The following is an 18,921-nucleotide window of genomic DNA, read 5'->3' as shown; positions in this document are numbered from 1 at the left end:
AACACCAGCTTGGGCCTTCTTTTGTTTCCTCACTTCATACTCAATGCAGGCATTACCTGGTTGTGTTGACTGTGAATTTCTTCTTGCAAGGATTAAATCTTTATAAAAGACACAATTGGCTAAGGTTTGTCTCTTATTCAGAAATGCAACTAAGTTAACATATTTTTGCCACAACAATCTTGGTGTCAGAAGTGGGATTCCTTGGATGTGCCTTCCGGACCCCGAGAGCGGACGGTGACTGATCATCCTGGACGTTAGAGTCACAGCCTTACCCCGACTGAGGGCCGGCTGCTCTAGGGGTCCTGGAGGGTCCAACCACTGGAATCAGAAAATGGACCCGGGGTGGCAACGGGACGCTTCTGGTAAGAGATAAACTTAAACATTTGGGCTAGAATTTTAAATTGAATTTGGTTAAATTGAAATTTGAACTGATACAGATAAACCATGGTGGGAGTCTGAATCTGTGTTGAAATAAGACCTAGATTGGTCTAAGACCTAGATTGGTCTGGGGACCATTTTACTTAGATTGAGATTGGTTCCGCCCGCGGTCAGGTAACCAGGGCAAAAAAAAAAAAAAAAAAATCAGGCGTTTGAGTAATCGTCCGTCCCGTCTGGTCTGGGGGAAGGATAAGATCTGTACGGAGACGTCCGACCGATTACTAGCGTGCACGCGAACAGCCACAGAATCGGACTGCCAATATGGTAAAATCCCAAAGCAAGCTAACAGAATATGATACACTGGTATGATACATATAATAAAATTATATGGCCAAAAATGCATGCAAGGTATAGAGAAATTAATTAAATATCATGATTTCCACATTTACATTTACATTTAATCATTTAGCAGACGCTTTTATCCAAAGCGACTTACAAAAAAGGGGAGAGTAAAAGAAACAACGAAACAGACAAGGCCAACAACCTGTAAGAGGTGTAAGAAGTCTCAATTAATTAGCACAATACACAATTTTTTGTTTAAATTTTTTTTTAGACATCTACAACAAAAACTCACGTACGCAAAATGCCGAAAACTGGATTTTGATAGCTATGATAACAACCCATTAGGACTAAAGCTGTTGCCCCAACTGTTGTCGTTAATGCAGATTCAGTGGCCCAATGGGTTGGTTTTGTATAGCATTCTAGCTAAACGCGCAGCAATAGCCATCTACAACAAAAACTCACGTACGCAAAATACAGAACACTGGATTCTGATAGTTATGATAACTATGTAACATACCCGCCTGAAGGCACAAATCCGGATGAGAGACGTAGATATGATCCAGGAGTGTGCGCTTTTTGGTCGTTGCTGTGGTGATCAGTAAGTGCTATTCTGTATTGGTCAAGTGCAAATGGAAAAGATGTGTCTTAAGATGTTTTTTAAAAATGGCTACAGACTCGGCAGCACGAATTGAGATTGGCAGGTCATTCCACCAGGTGGGAACGGTGCAGAAAAATGTCTGTGAGAGCGATTTCATGCCTCTTTTTCATGCCTCATTTCCAAAAGAGGGAATGCTGTGTTTCACCGGGCTGAAAGGGGTGAAAGAATCTGTTGATGAGGGAAGATAAATCTAAGGGCTGTTGTGGGGCTTGTGTTTAAACAACTGTTGCCACAGTTGTTTAAAGATCGCTGGTGGGTATGAACTTTGATTAAGCTATAGATAACAATTTATGCTAACTAAATTAAAGCTAACAATTTGAATGACATGATCAGTAACTTGATTAGTCCGAATAAAGATTTTGAGACGGGAGAGCAAATGCTGTAAGCAGCTCTGCTCTGAAGATAGCAATTGAAATAAATAAGCAGGACTTATTAAGAAAATGGGGAGCTATGTTTTAATTATGTTTAGACAATTATACGGCAACTTAACTGGCTACAAATAAATTGAGAACAAAAGAAATTCAAATTTCTAGATGTTAATGCTTATTCATGGGTTGTAAAATGGGTGGAATGCCATTAAACCCTGAAGGAAAAGATCCCAGTAATGGAGGGATTGTATAATCTGATAACATTAAACCCTGAGGGAAAGATCCCAGTAACTGAGGGAATCTGATAACATTAAACCCTGAAGGAAAAGATCCCAGTAATGGAGGGATTGTATAATCTGATAACATTAAACCCTGAAGGAAAGATCCCAGTAACTGAGGGAATCTGATAGCTAAATGTGATTTTTGTTTTGAAAAAGCAGATGAATGATACCATTAATTGCAAAAGGAATTGTATGTTTTATTGGACCAGAGCTCTCTTCTCTGACTGTCCGAGCGATTGCTGCTTTAGACACCGCCTTACAGATTGGGAACCAGACTGAAACATGTCGATTGCTGAATAAAAGTGTTCATTTGTGGTCAGCGGGGCATTTTTGCACATAACTGTGTCCACTCACCCATAAGGTGTTGAAAATGTGGCAAAATGAGACCACCAGACTAAGGCCCCGTCCACACGAAGCCAGCGCTTTCCCAATCCGATCTTTTTTCCCCTCATTTCAAGAAATATCTGCGTCCACACGAGATTACGATTACTGACTAAAAACGATGTAGTTTGCATGCCAGGCCAGTGTGTGGCGCTGTAATTCTGCCACAGAAATACACTAAAACGGAGAAGAAGAGTTGTGGCTAGCAGGGGTATAGCAGTGGTCGGAGGTGAGGCAAAATCTCACAATAAAATAACAATAAATACATTTGCTACTTAACAGATGCGTTTTATTAATGCCTACACCTACCACAACCCAAAACATACCCTTACAATAATGCAGATACATTAATTAAATGATGCGATATTGATGTGCGCATGCCCAGTGCCCGTAGTTGTATCCCTTAACTCTTCACCGTGCTGGACGTAGTGTGATGATGACATCACTGTTTCAGAAAATATACGGATTCGCTGTACACATGAAAACGGAAGATGATTGTTTTCAGATTTACCCACTTTGGGACCCGGTTTCGAAAAATATCGGATTCATGTTTCTAAAACGCAGGATCCGTGTGGACGAAACGCTGATACGGTATAAAATTTATACGTATACAGCTAAACAGCTCCGTGTGGACGGGGCCTAAATTTTGTAAACGAAACTAAATAAAGAATAAATTAAATAATTATTTTTGGAAAGAAGGAGCTGTGATCATTTTAATTTTAATTATGAGATAAATTTAAAGACAATAACATATGTTGCAAAGATACATAAACTGTGATGTAGAGGATTTAAAATAAATATGTTCTTGCTCTTCTCACTTTTGCAAAACTCTGATAATGCTTATTTTACTAAATATTGGATTGTTGAAATAACTATAGGTGAGTTAATATGTTGGAAAACCTAGAAGCTGATGTTTTGGGTTGATTATTTGAAAATGTGATCTCAGTCCAAGGATAGAGTTAAAAGGAAAATGTCTGATGTTTATTTGGAACCCATTTTAATTCATAGCCAGATCCCACACTGAGTTAGTGTGAAGAGTGAAAAGTTTGTGAGAATGCAGTGTGCCAGCCCTGCGAAGGCCTCAGAGTCTCTCTTTCTCATTCCAAATCAGCTCTTTGTGCTGTAATGCATAATAATGTGTCACTGTGATGAAGGCCAGTTTGGAAGACACAAGAAAAGTAAAATCATATACAACTTACAATCCTAGATCACGTCTACCACAAAATGTTTGACTATTTTAGTAGTATAAGATATGACCATTTATTATTTAAAGTAAGATCATGCTTAAACATAAGACGAGTAAAATTCAACTTTACTTATGCTGTATCTTTGACCATGGAGGAGGACAAACTTTGTCAATGTGTTTTATAGCATGGGTTCATACAAGGTTAATAGTTTAAGACCTGCTTTGAATATTTGTAGACAAGCTAAAGTTTTTTGAACAGACGATTTGTACTTTAGGTTGAATTTAAGGAAAATCATTTTAGATAAAGATAAAGACGATATGACTTTATTAAAACTTTAAAATTTTGATTTAGATCTTATTTAAACTTTAAAGATTATACTTTGAAATAAAATTAGTACAAACTAAATGTTGGCTCTGGAAAGGCATTGGCAGACTAACTTCAAAAATACGCAGTATCAAAGTATCAAAGACTAAGTATCAAACTAAGTATCAAAAATACTCCTTCCGGTTTCTCACAAGAGGAAATGCACACCCATAAACACTCGCTCACACGATATGCCTCCAGGTGCTCTGTTTTTTCCGGAAAGACTCGGTACAGCCCATATTTTTTTTATAAATATAACAAAACTAAAGACTTTTCGGAGATATGAAGGATGCAATACTACTCTATAGGTACTCAAGATTGACATGAGATTGACTGAAACGGAGTGTTTCACCCCCCCCCCCCCCCCCTTAATATTACTTTCTATACATTTTATGTAAGTGTGAACTAGTGAAACTATTTTATAAACATTCAACTTTTGTGGGGTAGATTTTTGTTTATATTATTTGAAAAGAACAGAAGGCTTGTGTGAGATACACTTCACATTTTTTCACAGTACAGCCTGATAATATGGAATGAGGAGGAGGGTACTGATAACACCCACTTTCTGTCATAAACATGAAGTATTATTATTGCAAAATCTTCAAAGGATAAAACATCATATTCTTATTATTAACGACTTCAAAACATCATATATTATACCCAATTCAAAGGATAAAACCATCTGGCATAAATATATCATACCCACTTCAAAGGATAAAACCATCTGTCAAACATTATATATTATACCGGTAATCCCCCATGACCCCGGAAGTTCGAAAGGTCAAAAGGTCACATCATAAATCATACCGGAAACCCCTCCATGACCGCTCATATATTTTAGATTCATTGCACACCAAATGAAATATTTCAGGTCTTTTATTGTTTTAATACTGATGATTTTGGCATACAGCTCATGAAAACCCAAAATTCTCAAACAATTAGCATATTTCATCCGACCAATAAAAGAAAAGTGTTTTTAAAGGTCCCATTCTTCGCGATTCCATCTTTCAAACTTTAGTTAGTGTGAAATGTTGCTGTTGGAGCATAAATAATACCTGTAAAATTATAAAGCTCAAAGTTCAATGCCAAGCAAGATATTTTATTTAACAGAAGTTCCCTTTCAAAGCCTACAGCGAACGGCCGGTTTGGACTACACTCCTGCACTTCCTTCCTTGAATGACGTCACTAGAAGCGTTTGTTGACTAACCCTCCGCCCACAAGTACACGCAAAATAGGGGGCGTGGTCTTGTTGCTCTCTCACGTGGAGAAGAGCATCTCGCCGTTATGGTAAGAGGTGGGACCTTTCCGGGCAAAGTGCGCTAAGCTGCTGTCCAATCACAACACGGGAAGCGCTGGCCCAATCAGAACTCGTTACGTGTTTCTGAAGGAGGGACTTCATAGAACAAGGAAATCATCAGGCCGTTTTTAGGACAGAGAAAACTGCGCTGTACAGATAAGTAAATTGTGCTAAAAATACTGTGTTTCTTCACACGCGAAACATGAACTCATGTTATATTGCACACTGTAAACATAATCAAAGCTTCGAAAACACGCAAAGAACGGGACCTTTAATACAAAAAAAGTCAACTTTCAAATAATTATGTTCAGTTATGCACTCAATACCTTGTCGGGAATCCTTTTGCAGAAATGACTGCTTCAGTGCGGCGTGGCATGGAGGCGATCAGCCTGTGGCACTGCTGAGGTGTTATGGAGGCCCAGGATGCGTCGATAGCGGCCTTAAGCTCATCCAGAGTGTTGGGTCTTGCGTCTCTCAACTTTTTCTTCACAATATCCCACAGATTCTCTATGGGGTTCAGGTCAGGAGAGTTGGCAGGCCAATTGAGCACAGTAATACCATGGTCAGTAAACCATTTACCAGTGGTTTTGGCACTGTGAGCAGGTGCCAGGTCGTGCTGAAAAACTAAATCTTCATCTCCATAAAGCTTTTCAGCAGATGGAAGCATGAAGTGCTCCAAAATCTCCTGATAGCTATCTGCATTGACCCTCCCCTTGATAAAACACAGTGGACCAACACCAGCAGCTGACATGGCACCCCAGACCATCGCTGACTGTGGACTTCAGGCATTTTGGCATTTCCTTCTCCCCAGTCTTCCTCCAGACTCTGGCACCTTGATTTCCAAATTACATGCAAAATTTGCTTTCATCCGAAAAAAGTACTTTGGACCACTGAGCAACAGTCCAGTGCTGCTTCTCAGTAGCCCAAAAGTGCCTTGACCTGGGGAATGCAGCACCTGTAGCCTATTTCCTGCACACGCCTGTGCACGGTGGCTCTAGATGTTTCTACTCCAGACTCAGTCCACTGCTTACGCAGGTCCCCCAAGGTCTGGAATCGGTCCTTCTCCACAATCTTCCTCAGGGTCCGGTCCCCTCTTCTCGTTGTGCAGCGTCCACAACTTTTCCTTCCCACAGACTTCCCACTGGGGTGCCCTGATACAGCACTCTGGGAACAGCCTATTCGTTCAGAAATTTCTTTCTGTGTCTTACCCTCTCACTTGAGGGTGTCAATGATGGCCTTCTGGACAGCACTCAGGTCGGCAGTCTTACCCATGATTGCGGTTTTAAGTAATGAACCAGGCTGGGAATTTTTAAAAGCCTCAGGAATCTTTTTCAGGTGTTTAGAGTTTATTAGTTGATTCAGATGATTAGGTTAATAGCTTGTTTAGAGAACCTTTTCATGATATGCTAATTTTTTGAGATAAGCTGTATGCCAAAATCATCAGTATTAAAACAATAAAAGACCTGAAATATTTCAGTTGGTGTGCAATTAATCTAAAATACATGAAAGTTTAATTTTTATCATTACATTACGGAAAATAATGAATTTTATCGCAATATGCTAATTTTTTGAGAAGGACCTGTAGCTATCGACCTATGTTTCCGAACTTCTGACGCTGGTTTCGTCTCGATCAGACTAGCGGTTTCAAACCATACGCTGAAACCTGGCAAGTCTGGTATTGTTGGACTCGGCAAGGATTCTGGAGACAAAAAAGTTACTCCCATCAAAATATGTCAACCACACCCAAAGTTATAAGAATTTAAATTAAAAAAAAATTCTCCACTAGGTGGCGCTGTTCTGAAACTTCTCAGACTACTTCAAGGCATCGTGGTGATGATCCATACCAAGTTTTGTAACAATCCGTTCATGCATTTATAAGATACAGCATTTTAGCATATAATTCAAAATGGCCGACATCCAAAATGGCCGATATGAGCTGTGTCTCATTTCAGAAGGCTGCGTCCTCCAGAGGTCGCATTCGAAGGGTGCATACGTCATAAGGCCGTCTCATTTCAAAAAAGTTCCAAACGCGACCTTCGAATGCGTCCTTCTTTCACAGGAATTCGGAGTGTGCATGAGGTATATCCTTCACGGCTGGAGATAACCCACAATTCTTTGCATCTCCGTTAACAAGCGTCATATTTTTTTTTTATATTATATGAAAAAACGGCACCACCACCAGATATACATGCGAGCGTAGGTGTGGTGTTTAAATTAAGTAGTTCAAGCTTTTTTTTTGTTTTTTTTTTAAGCTCTATTACCTCAAACAGATAGTTGTGGTAAACAGGATTACAACTGTTTAGTGCATTTTAAACATTTAGAACAGTACATTGCTGTCAAGACAAGAAACATTTCATATTCATTTTCAAGTTATAAATAATTTTCATTCATATAAACTGGCGTGAGAGCAACGAGGCTGAACTTGTGGGCATAGCAACGTGATACTTCCTGCCTGTGTGTCGTACGAAGGACGTCTCGTTTAATTCTGATTGAGGACACTCCGTATACTGCATCCCACACAGGACGTGTCCTCCGGAGGACGCGGCCTTCGAAATTTAACGAAATGAGACACAGCTATGGTAAAATGTGATATCAGTTGACTCGGCATGACTAATCTAATGAGACCAATTTTATGATTTTTGAACAAATGGTTCAGAAGTTATAAGCAAAAATAGGCATTTTTCATATCTCCGGACCAGTAGGTGGCGCTGTGCCGAAAAACTGCATGTAGCTTTAGGTCATACAAAATTTGGTTTGAATACGATAAAGCGTTGCGGAGATAATGCCTTAAAGGGTTAGTTCACCCCAAAATGAAATTGATGTCATTAATGACTCACCCTAATGTCGTTCCACACCCATAAGACATCCGTTCATCATAGGAACACAGTTTAAGATATTTTATATTTTAGTCCCAGAGCAAAATGCAGTCAATGCACACTTTCCTGTCCATGTCCAGAAAGGGAATAAAAACATCATCAAAGTAGTCCATATGTGACATCAGTTGGTTGATTAGAATCTCTTGAAGCATCGAAAATACATTTTGGTTCAAAAATATCAAAAACTATGATTTTATTCAGCATTGTCTTCTCCATGTGCCTCCAAAAAGAATCAAACAGTTAATGAATCAGTGAATCGATCAAAGATTCGGGTCGCCAATGTCACGTGATTTCAGCAGTTTGGCACGATCCGAACTGCTGAAATCACGTGACATTGGCGACCCCCAATCATTTATCTTTTTTTAGAAAATATGATGCTAATATACTTTTTATAGATGGTACAATTTTTGCTAGTATATTTGCAATATACTATTTAAAAGGGAATATATTTGAAATACAATAAAGTAGGCCTATACTTTTTTTCTAACAGGGATGGCCTACTAAGCCTATACTATTTATAAAAATGTAGTTATTCATGATCGGGAGTTGATAAGCTCACTATACTGTTTGACATGCTCTGCTTATTCCAGTTGTGAAGAGCATCCTGAGAAATTCTACCATTCCAACATGTCCGAACTCTTAAGACCTAGCCTATGTTTAGTTTTGGTCAATATTTTCGTGTGATTTGATTTAATTAATTGGCTAATATTTTAGTGATATCACAGCCCAGCATTTTTAACGTCGTCTAGCCTACTTTGCGTTTAATATTGTGAGATATTATTAGGCTAAATAAAAGTCTAACTCAGCCCGGGTTATCTGAACAACTTTTAGAACAATGGAATAAAAGGAAAACGAAAAGGAAAGAAAGAAATTACGATGAGCATGCAATTGTTTAAAGGCCGTGTTGTCGCAATAGCAGTTACTAGCTGTGTGTTCTTTAATTTGCAATCACATGACAGTTGTCCAGCGGCCTCATTGGCTTAAACAAAGTTTCACTTCATGTCTGCAACAAAATAAAAGAGAAGGCACGAAAATCTTCAACAGACATCAGTGAATTCACATAGCCTTATACAAATAAAAAAATTACATGGATTTGCATTTCCTGGTAAGGTTTTGAAAATAATAACTGGATTTGATAAGACAAAGTATTATTTTTACTCATTGTAAAACTCACATTTAAAATGTTGATTCAGATGATTAGGTTAATAGCTCGTTTAGAAAACCTTTTCATGATATGCTAATTTTTTGAGATAGGAATTTGGGGTTTTCATAAGCTGTATGCCAAAATCATCAGTATTAAACCAATAAAAGACCTGAAATATTTCAGTTGGTGTGCAAGATATAATTATTGATATAATTATTCTTTTGTGTTAATAAAAGTGTAAAAGTAACTAAGTTCATTTAGGATAGTTGCATGGTATTTGCGGGTTGCTATGTGTGCATTTCAATCAGCTCCCTATAGTTAAGAAGCCAGGGCTGGATTTCCCAAAACCTTCTTAACACTACGTCATTCTTAAGTTATACCTTAAGGTATCTCTTAACGTTAACATGTGTTTCCCGAAACGATTTTAGTTAAAAATACCTTCTGTAAGTCATACTTTCGTAAGGTTGGTCTGGACCACTCTTAGCTATACCTTATAACTATTAACAGTTCATATTATGCAAGGATTAAAATAGTCATAAACTATTGTCTTTACACTAATGTCTTTACACTATTGTCTTTACACTAATGTTGTTAGCTTTTTAATGATATTATCCAAAAGTACATCAGCTGGCAAACCATTAGACAGGAAAAGCTTAGGAGCCTATTTAAAGGAAATGATTGTGGAGGGGCGTTTAGTCAAACTATCAAAGACGGCGCCGTCCGCGGATCCATTAAGTGTATGCACTATAAGAGAAAACTTTAGTCCCCTGGCTGCTATTCAAAATAAATGTTGCCTGCCAAGACAGCCAAGACATACTGGCGCTGGCGGCTCTTCTTTTTCTTTCATTCTTTTTTCTCCGCCATAGTAGCAGCTGATTATATGGTTTGCGTGTTGTGTTTTTATTGAGAAGGCCATCTAATAATATAAATGAGTTATTTACACAATAATGTGATGCAGCTGTGCTTGGGCAATCATCCCTGGTTGTGAAGTAAATCAAAACACTATGGAAAATATATTGTAATAATTTAAATGACTCTTTCAAACTCACAGTTAGTGGATTTACATTATTATACACGCGGTTGAGCACGATGGTTCGTGCACTCATTTCAGAATTATGTAAAATTTAGTTGCAATTTTGTATGACAAATGAAAGTTCAACTATTTCCGAAGTGCTTCTTTTATACAGAACATATTTTTTTTCGCATAACGCAGTGAAACGGCCCTGCATAGAGTAAATAATCGATTCTTGAGCCATCGATATAAGCCAATTCAGCACCGCCGTCATGGACAGCACCCGCTAACGCCTCACTTAAGGTTTACCTTAATATAGAGAATGAATAACAAACCTTTTACAATCATACTGTAAATACAACTGTTAGGCTTTAGTGCCAATTCAATGTTGTTGTAATTATGCTAGTCTTTTTTCTATTGGAGATTTAAGTAGCAAATTATAATCACTAATATTATTGAATATATTTTGAGACAAATTAAGGTCTTGTTTATGATTTTTGTAAATCATACGCAACAGTTTTTCAATAACAGAATGTAAAAGTATGGCATGGGGTAAAAGGCATATTTAACATGATATGATTAAGCACATTTTTCTGAGGGTGTGCATTTAGCCCCCTTGTAGGCTTCCCTATAATACAACTCATTTATATTTATAATAGCCTATCCTTTTACCTTAAAAAAAAATGTGTATACCATTAATATGGTCTTAATAAAACATCATAAATATGACGCATGTTATAGATACTAGTATTAACTCATAAAATTGATTATACTCGGAAATATATTTTACAGGAGTTAAAGAGTGACAAACTGTCAGATAAATATTCAGTAAACAGTGTATGACGATACACGCTTGCATGCTGGAGCTTTGAATCTATGTTTGCAATGTTGAAACAAACAAACAAACTACCAAACTAGCCTACTAATTCAGCGGTTCAACTAGGCTACTGTCTGTAATGTGGACTGTTAATGACATTCCGGAACTGTCTTCTCCACCGAGAGCAGTCACCGAAACAGACTTTGAACGAAGCTGCAGAGCGAGTGGGAAACACGAAATGGATTAGCGGAATTAAGGGATTTTTAGCGGAACAGAACGCTTTTATGGGAATTTTCTTGGGTGAGGGAGGGAGGGGGGCAAGAAGGGCACCTTGGCCGATGAGGGCAGAGGGGCAGTGGCTTTAGCAGCCACCCCCCCTCCCACGGCTCTGCTGAGTTGGTTGAGACGCACCCTATGGCTATGTTTCAGATCAACGCGCTGTCTCTGAAATAATTTGTTGGTTACGTTAATGCTTTAGCAAGCATGGCATCGCCGAGTAACATGTTAAATCAATCCTATGTGATTCAGAGGGGGAAACGTAGAAGAGTCTCCTGCGACACTTCCGGCTCTGATCTGAAAACCGAGGCGAGGGTCCTGGTCTTAAACACCGGCGGAACCATGGGAATGATCCTGCAAGACGGCGGTAAACACCATCAGATGAACTGCTCAACTAATATTGAACAGAACTGGCACAGTTTTTCATATAATTACGAAGAATCATAGGCTGGATATATTGCACACAAAAATTGTATTTTTTTGTATTATTGATACAAAAGCTATTATTGATTTTTTTTAAACTAATTTTAAATATTGTAATTATATTAAATGCATGCCATAGCCTATTCTATGATGTACATCTTAAACAAAATGAGCACCGTGTTTCCGAATTACTTTATTGTTTTATAGGCCGGTTAAAAAAACAAAAAAAACAACAACAACAAAAAAACACTTACACTTTCACATTCACATTGACCAGGGCTGGATTTCCCGAAACACTACGTCTTTCTTAACCCGTTTAATCCCACCGGTCACAATTTTCCTCGCATATTTTAGTGTGGTATTAAAAACCAACTTCTATTATGAAGCAAATTTTCATTTATAATCTACATTTAAGATGTGTGTGAGTTCTGGGCAGTGACCACACACACTTATTTCTTGGTAGGCTACATCTTAACACAATGACAACGTGAAAGCACAGAAATGACAGGAAAATTTTATGAATTAATCAAAGTTAATTTTTAAACATCTCATTAATTTTTTGCACATCATCATGAAAGGGTTATCTATACATATTGAAATTATATTAATACAGTTTATTCTGTTGTCAGGATGCAGATAAATGAAGATGGTCACAATTGTGACCGGTAGTATAACACAGAATATGTCATTCTGCGTTATTCATATGAACTCTCTCACAGACTGAACTGAAAACTATCCATCCATCCATCCATCCATCCATCCATCCATCCATCGTACTTTTGTCTGTCTATACCTTTGTTTAGCTATACTTCTTTCTGTCTGTCTGTCTAACTATACTTCTGTCTGTCTATCTATATGTCTGTCTGTCTGTCTGTCTATCTATTTATCTAAACTTTTGTCTGTGTATACTTGTCTCTGTCTATCTATACTTCTGTCTGTCTGTCTGTCTGTCTGTCTGTCTGTCTATCGATCTATACTTCTGTCTGTCTGTCTGTCTGTCTATCGATCTATACTTCTGTCTGTCTATCTATCTATACTTCTGTTTGTCTGTCTATCAGTCTATACTTCTTTCTGTCTGTCTATCTATACTTCTTTCTGTCTGTCTATCTGTCTATCTATATCTATGAGATATACCTTATAAACCTTATAAGATATACCTTATACACTTCCCAATTTTGGATTTACCAATTGGTGCTTCAATGTTTAAAGTTGCTCTTCCTAATATTTAGGAGTAATAACTACATGTAAGTGCCTAGATCTTTTCAAGGTTTGTTGGTCACCTCTTCCCCTTTCTTTGGCCAGACACGTTAATTCAGTGAAGATGAACGTGTTACCTAGATTTTTGTATTTATTTCAATGGGTTGCAATTCTCACACCCCAATTTTGTTTTATTGTGTATCATGAACAATAGAAATCGTTTTGAAGTAAATTCTAATCATATCTCACTCTTATATGTTGGATATGCTTGTTATTTTAAGTTTTAAACGTGTAAATAGGTCTAATTGAAGAATTTGAATGAATTCTGTCTATGCTGTTTCCCACCGGTCACTATTGTGACAGAGTATAAAACCTAATATTTTACTAACTTAACCAACATAAAATCAAAGAAGGCATAAAGTTTGTGTGTTATAGGGAGGTCTAAGGAGTAAATTCCATGTACTCACATTGCAGGGAAAAATTTTGGGATTAAACGGGTTAAGTTATAATATGTGTTTCCAGAAACGATCTTAGTTAAGAATACCTTCTGTAAGTCATACTTCCGTACACTGTAAAAAAATTATAGTGCTTTCAAATAATTATTTAGTAACTAGTTCCACAGATGTATTACGTTCACTCAATTTCGTTCTAGAAATTGTTACCTGAATTAACAGTTTTTAATTGGCTCAAACTTGACTTCAATATTAAAATGTACGTTTACTCAACCTCTTTTATAATTAATTCAATCAAAACGTTTTAATTAGGGGTTTAATTTTTAAATGGTTCTAATCGTTACTAGAAATTGCAGTGGAACTAATTTCTTTAAAATAAAAAAAATGACCAAAGCCCTTGTAACTTTTCTTTAATGTCTTTAATGCACCTTTAGTTTGGAAACTACACACACAGTCAACATAGATACAGTGGGGCATTCTTGCTTCTTGTCAGCATTTCAGATTTTTTGGATAGTTTACCAAAAATGAAAATTCTGTCATCACTTACTCGCCCTCATGTTGTTCCAGTCCTGTATGATTTTCTTTGTTCTGCTGTAGTAAACTATAGTTTACATGAATCACGTGACTATCAAGCGTTTTGATCTTCCGTTGTCGCAACTCTCTTTCTCTATGGCTCTGGCTTAAACCTGCTCGGGAGTAGGCTTATTTCATGTAAAGAGGATTAGATTGCATCTTGAGGTGATACTTAAAATCTGTCCCAGCCACTGCTACTTTACAAGAGTTCATTACTGACCCAGGGGCAATAATAATTTAAAATAATAATAAATATAAAAGTTTATTTGAAATAAATAATATTATTTTAATGTTGTGTAAAATTTGTGTTTAATACTATAGACAAAGTCACTTAATTGAGAAATTTATTTGTGAATTGTGATGGAATGATTACTTTATAGATGTATTGGAGGTTTACACACATTGTGCAGTTAATCTTTGTTTTTTGTTTTATTTTTTAATGCCCCAAAAAAAAAAAAAAACGTAAAATACTAGCCTGACGTGGTTATACTCAATTCTATTCAGAATATGAGTCTGAAACTTTTTCATTGGGCTGTGATTATGGGGCGTGTTTCAGCCGAACCAGGAAAGACATCAATTGGATAGACCTACAACCAATCAGAGCAACGAAGCGACGCATTGTTGTCACATGCCTGTCCTGTCTTGTGTGCACATGTGGGTTTTGTTATGTTGAGCATGTGCTCCCCTCCCCCTTGTTATCTGATTAGTGTTATTGGCCCCACCTGTGTTCCCTGATTCCCCTCTTGATTTCTTTCCTTTATAGCTCCTTGTGTTTGTCAGTCTGTTGTTGGATCCTTGTATGTCTGCGTCTTCCGTTTCCCTGCTGGTATGGTTTTTGAGTTTATTTGTGTTCTCTGATTATGTGTTTTGCCCCATTGTGGGTTTTTGTTTTGTGTTTATGTTTCTTTTGTTATAATAAATACACTCCTTTGCACTTGAGTCCTCGCACCTGTTTTCTCGTGTGTGTTACGTGACAGAAGGATCCAACCCTACTAGGAGGACTCAGCAGGAGGTGTTCGTGTTTTGTTTGTTTTCTGTTGGACATGGACCTTGAAAGACATTTACAGGTGATGTGGCAGGTAAACTCCAAGTACATCCGTCAACAGGGGGCGGGTGTAAAGGAGTTTGCCTGCCAATTCCTCAAAGAGGTGCATCAACTGTACCTCAACGAGACAGAGAAGGCAGAGGTGTTTAACCTCTGCCTGGATATGCCTCTCAGTCCTAGGGAAATAGAGAGAATGGGGACTCCTGATTTCAACGAGTTTGTGGATCGGCTGGACTCCAGTCTCCCTAGGACCATGGTTCCGATAACTCCGGTGGTCCGTGTTCCAGTGGTTCCTATTCTGGTGGATATAGTTCCGGTGGTCCCTGCTCCGGGGGTCCCAAGTTTGACGGCCCAGAAACAGAGGAGGAGGTCGAGAAAGACACTTTCTGTGCCGGTGGTCCCAGTACCGGTGGATCATATTCCGGTGGTCCCAGTGATTGTGTTCCTGTGGTCCCTGTACCGGTGGATTGTGTTCCGGTGGTCCCTGTGCTGGTGGATCGTGTTCCGGTGGTCCCAGTACCGATGGATCGTATTCCGGTGGTCCCTGTGCCGGTGGATTGTGTTCCAGTGGTCCCTGTGCCGGTGGATTGTGTTCCAGTGGTCCCTGTGCCGGTGGATTGTGTGCCGGTGGATTGTATTCCAGTGGTCCCTGTGCCGGTGGATCGTGTACCGGTGGTCCCTGTGCCGGTGGATCGTGTTCCGGTGGTCCCTGTGCCAGTGGATCGTGTTCCGGTGGTCCCAGTGATCGTATTCCGGTGGTCCCTGTACCGGTGGATTGTGTTCTGGTGGTCCCTGTGCTGGTGGATCGTGTTCCGGTGGTCCCAGTACCGGTGGATCGTATTCCAGTGGTCCCTGTACCGGTGGATTGTGTTCCAGTGGTCCCTGTGCCGGTGGATTGTGTTCCGGTGGTCCCTGTGCCGGTGGATCGTGTTCCGGTGGTCCCAGTGCCGGTGGATTGAGTGCCGGTGGATCGTGTTCCGGTGGTCCCTGTGCCGGTGGATCGTGTTCCGGTGGTCCCAGTGCCGGTGGATCATGTTCGGGTGGATCGTATTCCGGTGGTCCCGATGCCGGTGGATCGTGTTCCGGAGGTCCCAATGCCAGTGGATCGTGTTCCGGTGGTCCCGATGCCAGTGGTCCCTGCACCGGTGGTCCGAATTCCGGTGGTCCCAATGCCGGTGGACTCTGTTCCGTTGGACACTGCTGGACCGGAGAGGTTTCCCCGGCGTCCTGCTCTGCCTGAGCCACCGAGGCGCCCTGCTCTGCCTGAGCCACCGAGGCGCCCTGCTCTGCCTGAGCCACCGAGGCGCCCTGCTCTGCCTGAGCCACCGAGGCGCCCTGCTCTGCCTGAGCCACCGAGGCGCCCTGCTCTGCCTGAGCCACCGTGGCGCTCTGCTCTGTCTGAGCCACCGAGGCGCCCTGCTCTGTCTGAGCCACCGAGGCGCCCTGCTCTGTCTGAGCCACCGAGGCGCCCTGCTCTGTCTGAGCCACCGAGGCGCCCTGCTCTGTCTGAGCCACCGAGGCGCCCTGCTCTGTCTGAGCCACCGAGGCGCCCTGCTCTGCCTGCGCCACCGAGGCGCCCGAGGCGCCCTGCTCTGCCTGAGCCACCGAGGCGCCCTGCTCTGCCCGCGCCACCGAGGCGCCCTGCTCTGCCCACGCCGCCCTGGCTGCCTGAACTCTGCGAGCCTCCCCGGCCACCTGAACTCGGTGGTCCTCCCGAACTAGGTGGGCCGCCCTGGCCATTTGAACTTTGTGGGCCACCATGGCCTCCTGAACTTTTTGTTTTCCTTGTTCCTTCCTTGTTTACCCCTCCCTTGTCTTTTCCTTCCTTATCTGTTTCCCCTGTCCCTCCCATGTCCCCCTGGCCTGGTCAGTCCTTCCTGTCCCGCCCTGGTCTGTTTCTCCCATCCCTGTCCCTAGTGGAGCGTCTGGTAGCCGCTCCTTAAGGAGGGGGTACTGTCGGGTTAAGTTCTGCTGGCATTCAGGCTAGTAAAATACAGCAAAGAAAATATATTAATACACATATACAACAAAATAAAATAAAAATAAATAAAAAAGAACAATGAAACAAAAAAATGCCAGAGTATACAAACCTTGATAAATTAATCAAACAAATTATATTCTTTAAGAATATTACAAGTCTTTCTTGCTTTTTTATTCATAATATTCTTTAAACTGGTACAATAGTCCTTAGTCTCCTGAAGAAAATGAATAAAACGTGGCTTGGATCCTGAACATTTCTTCTTGTGTATATGAAATTTTCCCAAAATAATAAAAAGTTGTACAATAAAGGTGAAATTATTATTATCACGTTCATTGGAATAATATATACATATATCAAAATTATTTATTTTAAATATAACATTTGTTTTCCTTCTAATGAAATGTTCAATGTCCACACAAAAAATCTTTGTGTATATACAATCACGAAAGGGATGAATAATAGATTATTTTTCTATTGAACAAAAATCATATGAATAATCAATATCTAAATTAAACCTCTCTAATACATTTTTAGCTGGATATATACCATGTAAAATTTTAAATGTAACTAAAAAACGATTTCATAGATGTGATTTCCTGCATTATGGTGCGTTTGAGGCCATGTCCCTTTCCTATACCAAAAAAGACCTCAAACCAGTCAATACCAATAGTCTAATAAAAAGGCTATATTCATTTAACTGCCATAGAAATCGACAGTTTCACAGATAATGATAATGAACAAGTTGCATGTTTTTTATGCTCCGTGTCAAGACAGAAAAAATGCCGTTTACTAAAAGATTGATTGGGCCAGACAAAATGACAGAAATCACTGTATTATTTACTGTGGGTATAGAGTAGGGGTAAGATGTATGGCATCAAGTTTTGACGCATATCAAGCATAGGTTTGAATCCGCCTTTTGCCACAGTCGCTCTACTCCCTTTCCCCATCACATATCAGATCGGAAAGGTATTTATTTTCAATAAAAAAAATAGAAAATATTAGAAAAGGGGAAATAAAGCGTTTAACATGTTTCTTAATAAGTTTCTCGGTTTAGGGGTAGTCAAGGTAAACAGACATGTGCTGAATTAGAGACGATAAAGTGAGTGGGTCCAATATAATTGGTCTTAAAAAGTGGGTGGGTCTTGTCCCACCCACACACAATGGTTCCGACGCCCATGCACTCATCAAATGATTACATTTCCATCGTGTTTTTTCGCTTCGGTGAGTAATGTAGCCAGACATGTTTGTAGATATCTACAACGGAATTGGCCAATCACAGGTGTCAAACTTGAAATCCACTCACCGCTCGAGTGTTTGTCCAGGTGCTGAGTTCAGTTAAAGGAAGTGTATGTAAGATTGTGGCCAAAACTGGTACTTCAATAACTATCCCCTCCCCCCTGACTTGAGGTTGCCAGATAGGCTGCAGGATCCAGCCTTTCCGTTTGTAGCTGCAGCTGTGGTAACTAGAGCAGATCTGGCAACCCGGATGCCCAAACACTACTGACTTTGTGATTGGTCAATAGGTGGAGAGTGGAGCTTCAGTTCCTTCAATTGTAAGGAACACTATATTGAGCCCAACCTTTAGTTTAAACTGATCAACTTGCGTTTTCCTCTATTAACTGCGGTCACGCAGCAGCTCTTCTGCCACTCAGTCGCGGCTGAGGGGGCGTGTCCCGGCGGGAAAGTGACGTCGATGCATTCCCTTTATACACTTCTGAGATGTAAAAACCAAACTCTGGTTGGGCGGAATTTCCCCTTAACTGGTTTGGGAAAAAAATAAGGCATTCAGGATGTCATCAGAGCCCATCCCTGATGGAATCCTGACTGTAAAAAAACAGTCACCCGTAGGTTTCTGAAGACCTAAGACCTT

General features: G+C 39.9%; 1 protein-coding gene across 2 annotated transcripts in view; it reads left to right on the top strand.

Annotated features, from left to right (window-relative positions):
- Positions 1-1,528: 1,528 nt before the first annotated feature.
- Positions 1,529-18,921, top strand: part of LOC137063896 (60 kDa lysophospholipase-like) — a 40,630-nt gene continuing 23,237 nt past the window's right edge. Inside the window, exons 1-2 of one of the 2 annotated variants that reach the window (XM_067435187.1) lie at positions 1,529-1,630; positions 11,633-11,747. In XM_067435187.1, coding sequence (XP_067291288.1) covers positions 11,723-11,747 — 25 coding nt within the window. In that variant the 5' untranslated portion in view covers positions 1,529-1,630; positions 11,633-11,722. Of the gene's footprint in view, positions 1,631-11,465; positions 11,748-18,921 lie in introns of those variants that run through there. The other variant, XM_067435186.1, reaches the window with a different exon arrangement.

Source organism: Pseudorasbora parva, chromosome 24 (genome assembly GCF_024679245.1).
Source record: "Pseudorasbora parva isolate DD20220531a chromosome 24, ASM2467924v1, whole genome shotgun sequence".
Taxonomy (NCBI): Eukaryota; Metazoa; Chordata; class Actinopteri; order Cypriniformes; family Gobionidae; genus Pseudorasbora; species Pseudorasbora parva.
Note: the sequence above shows the minus strand (reverse complement) of the source record. Positions and strands in the feature narration are given on the sequence as shown.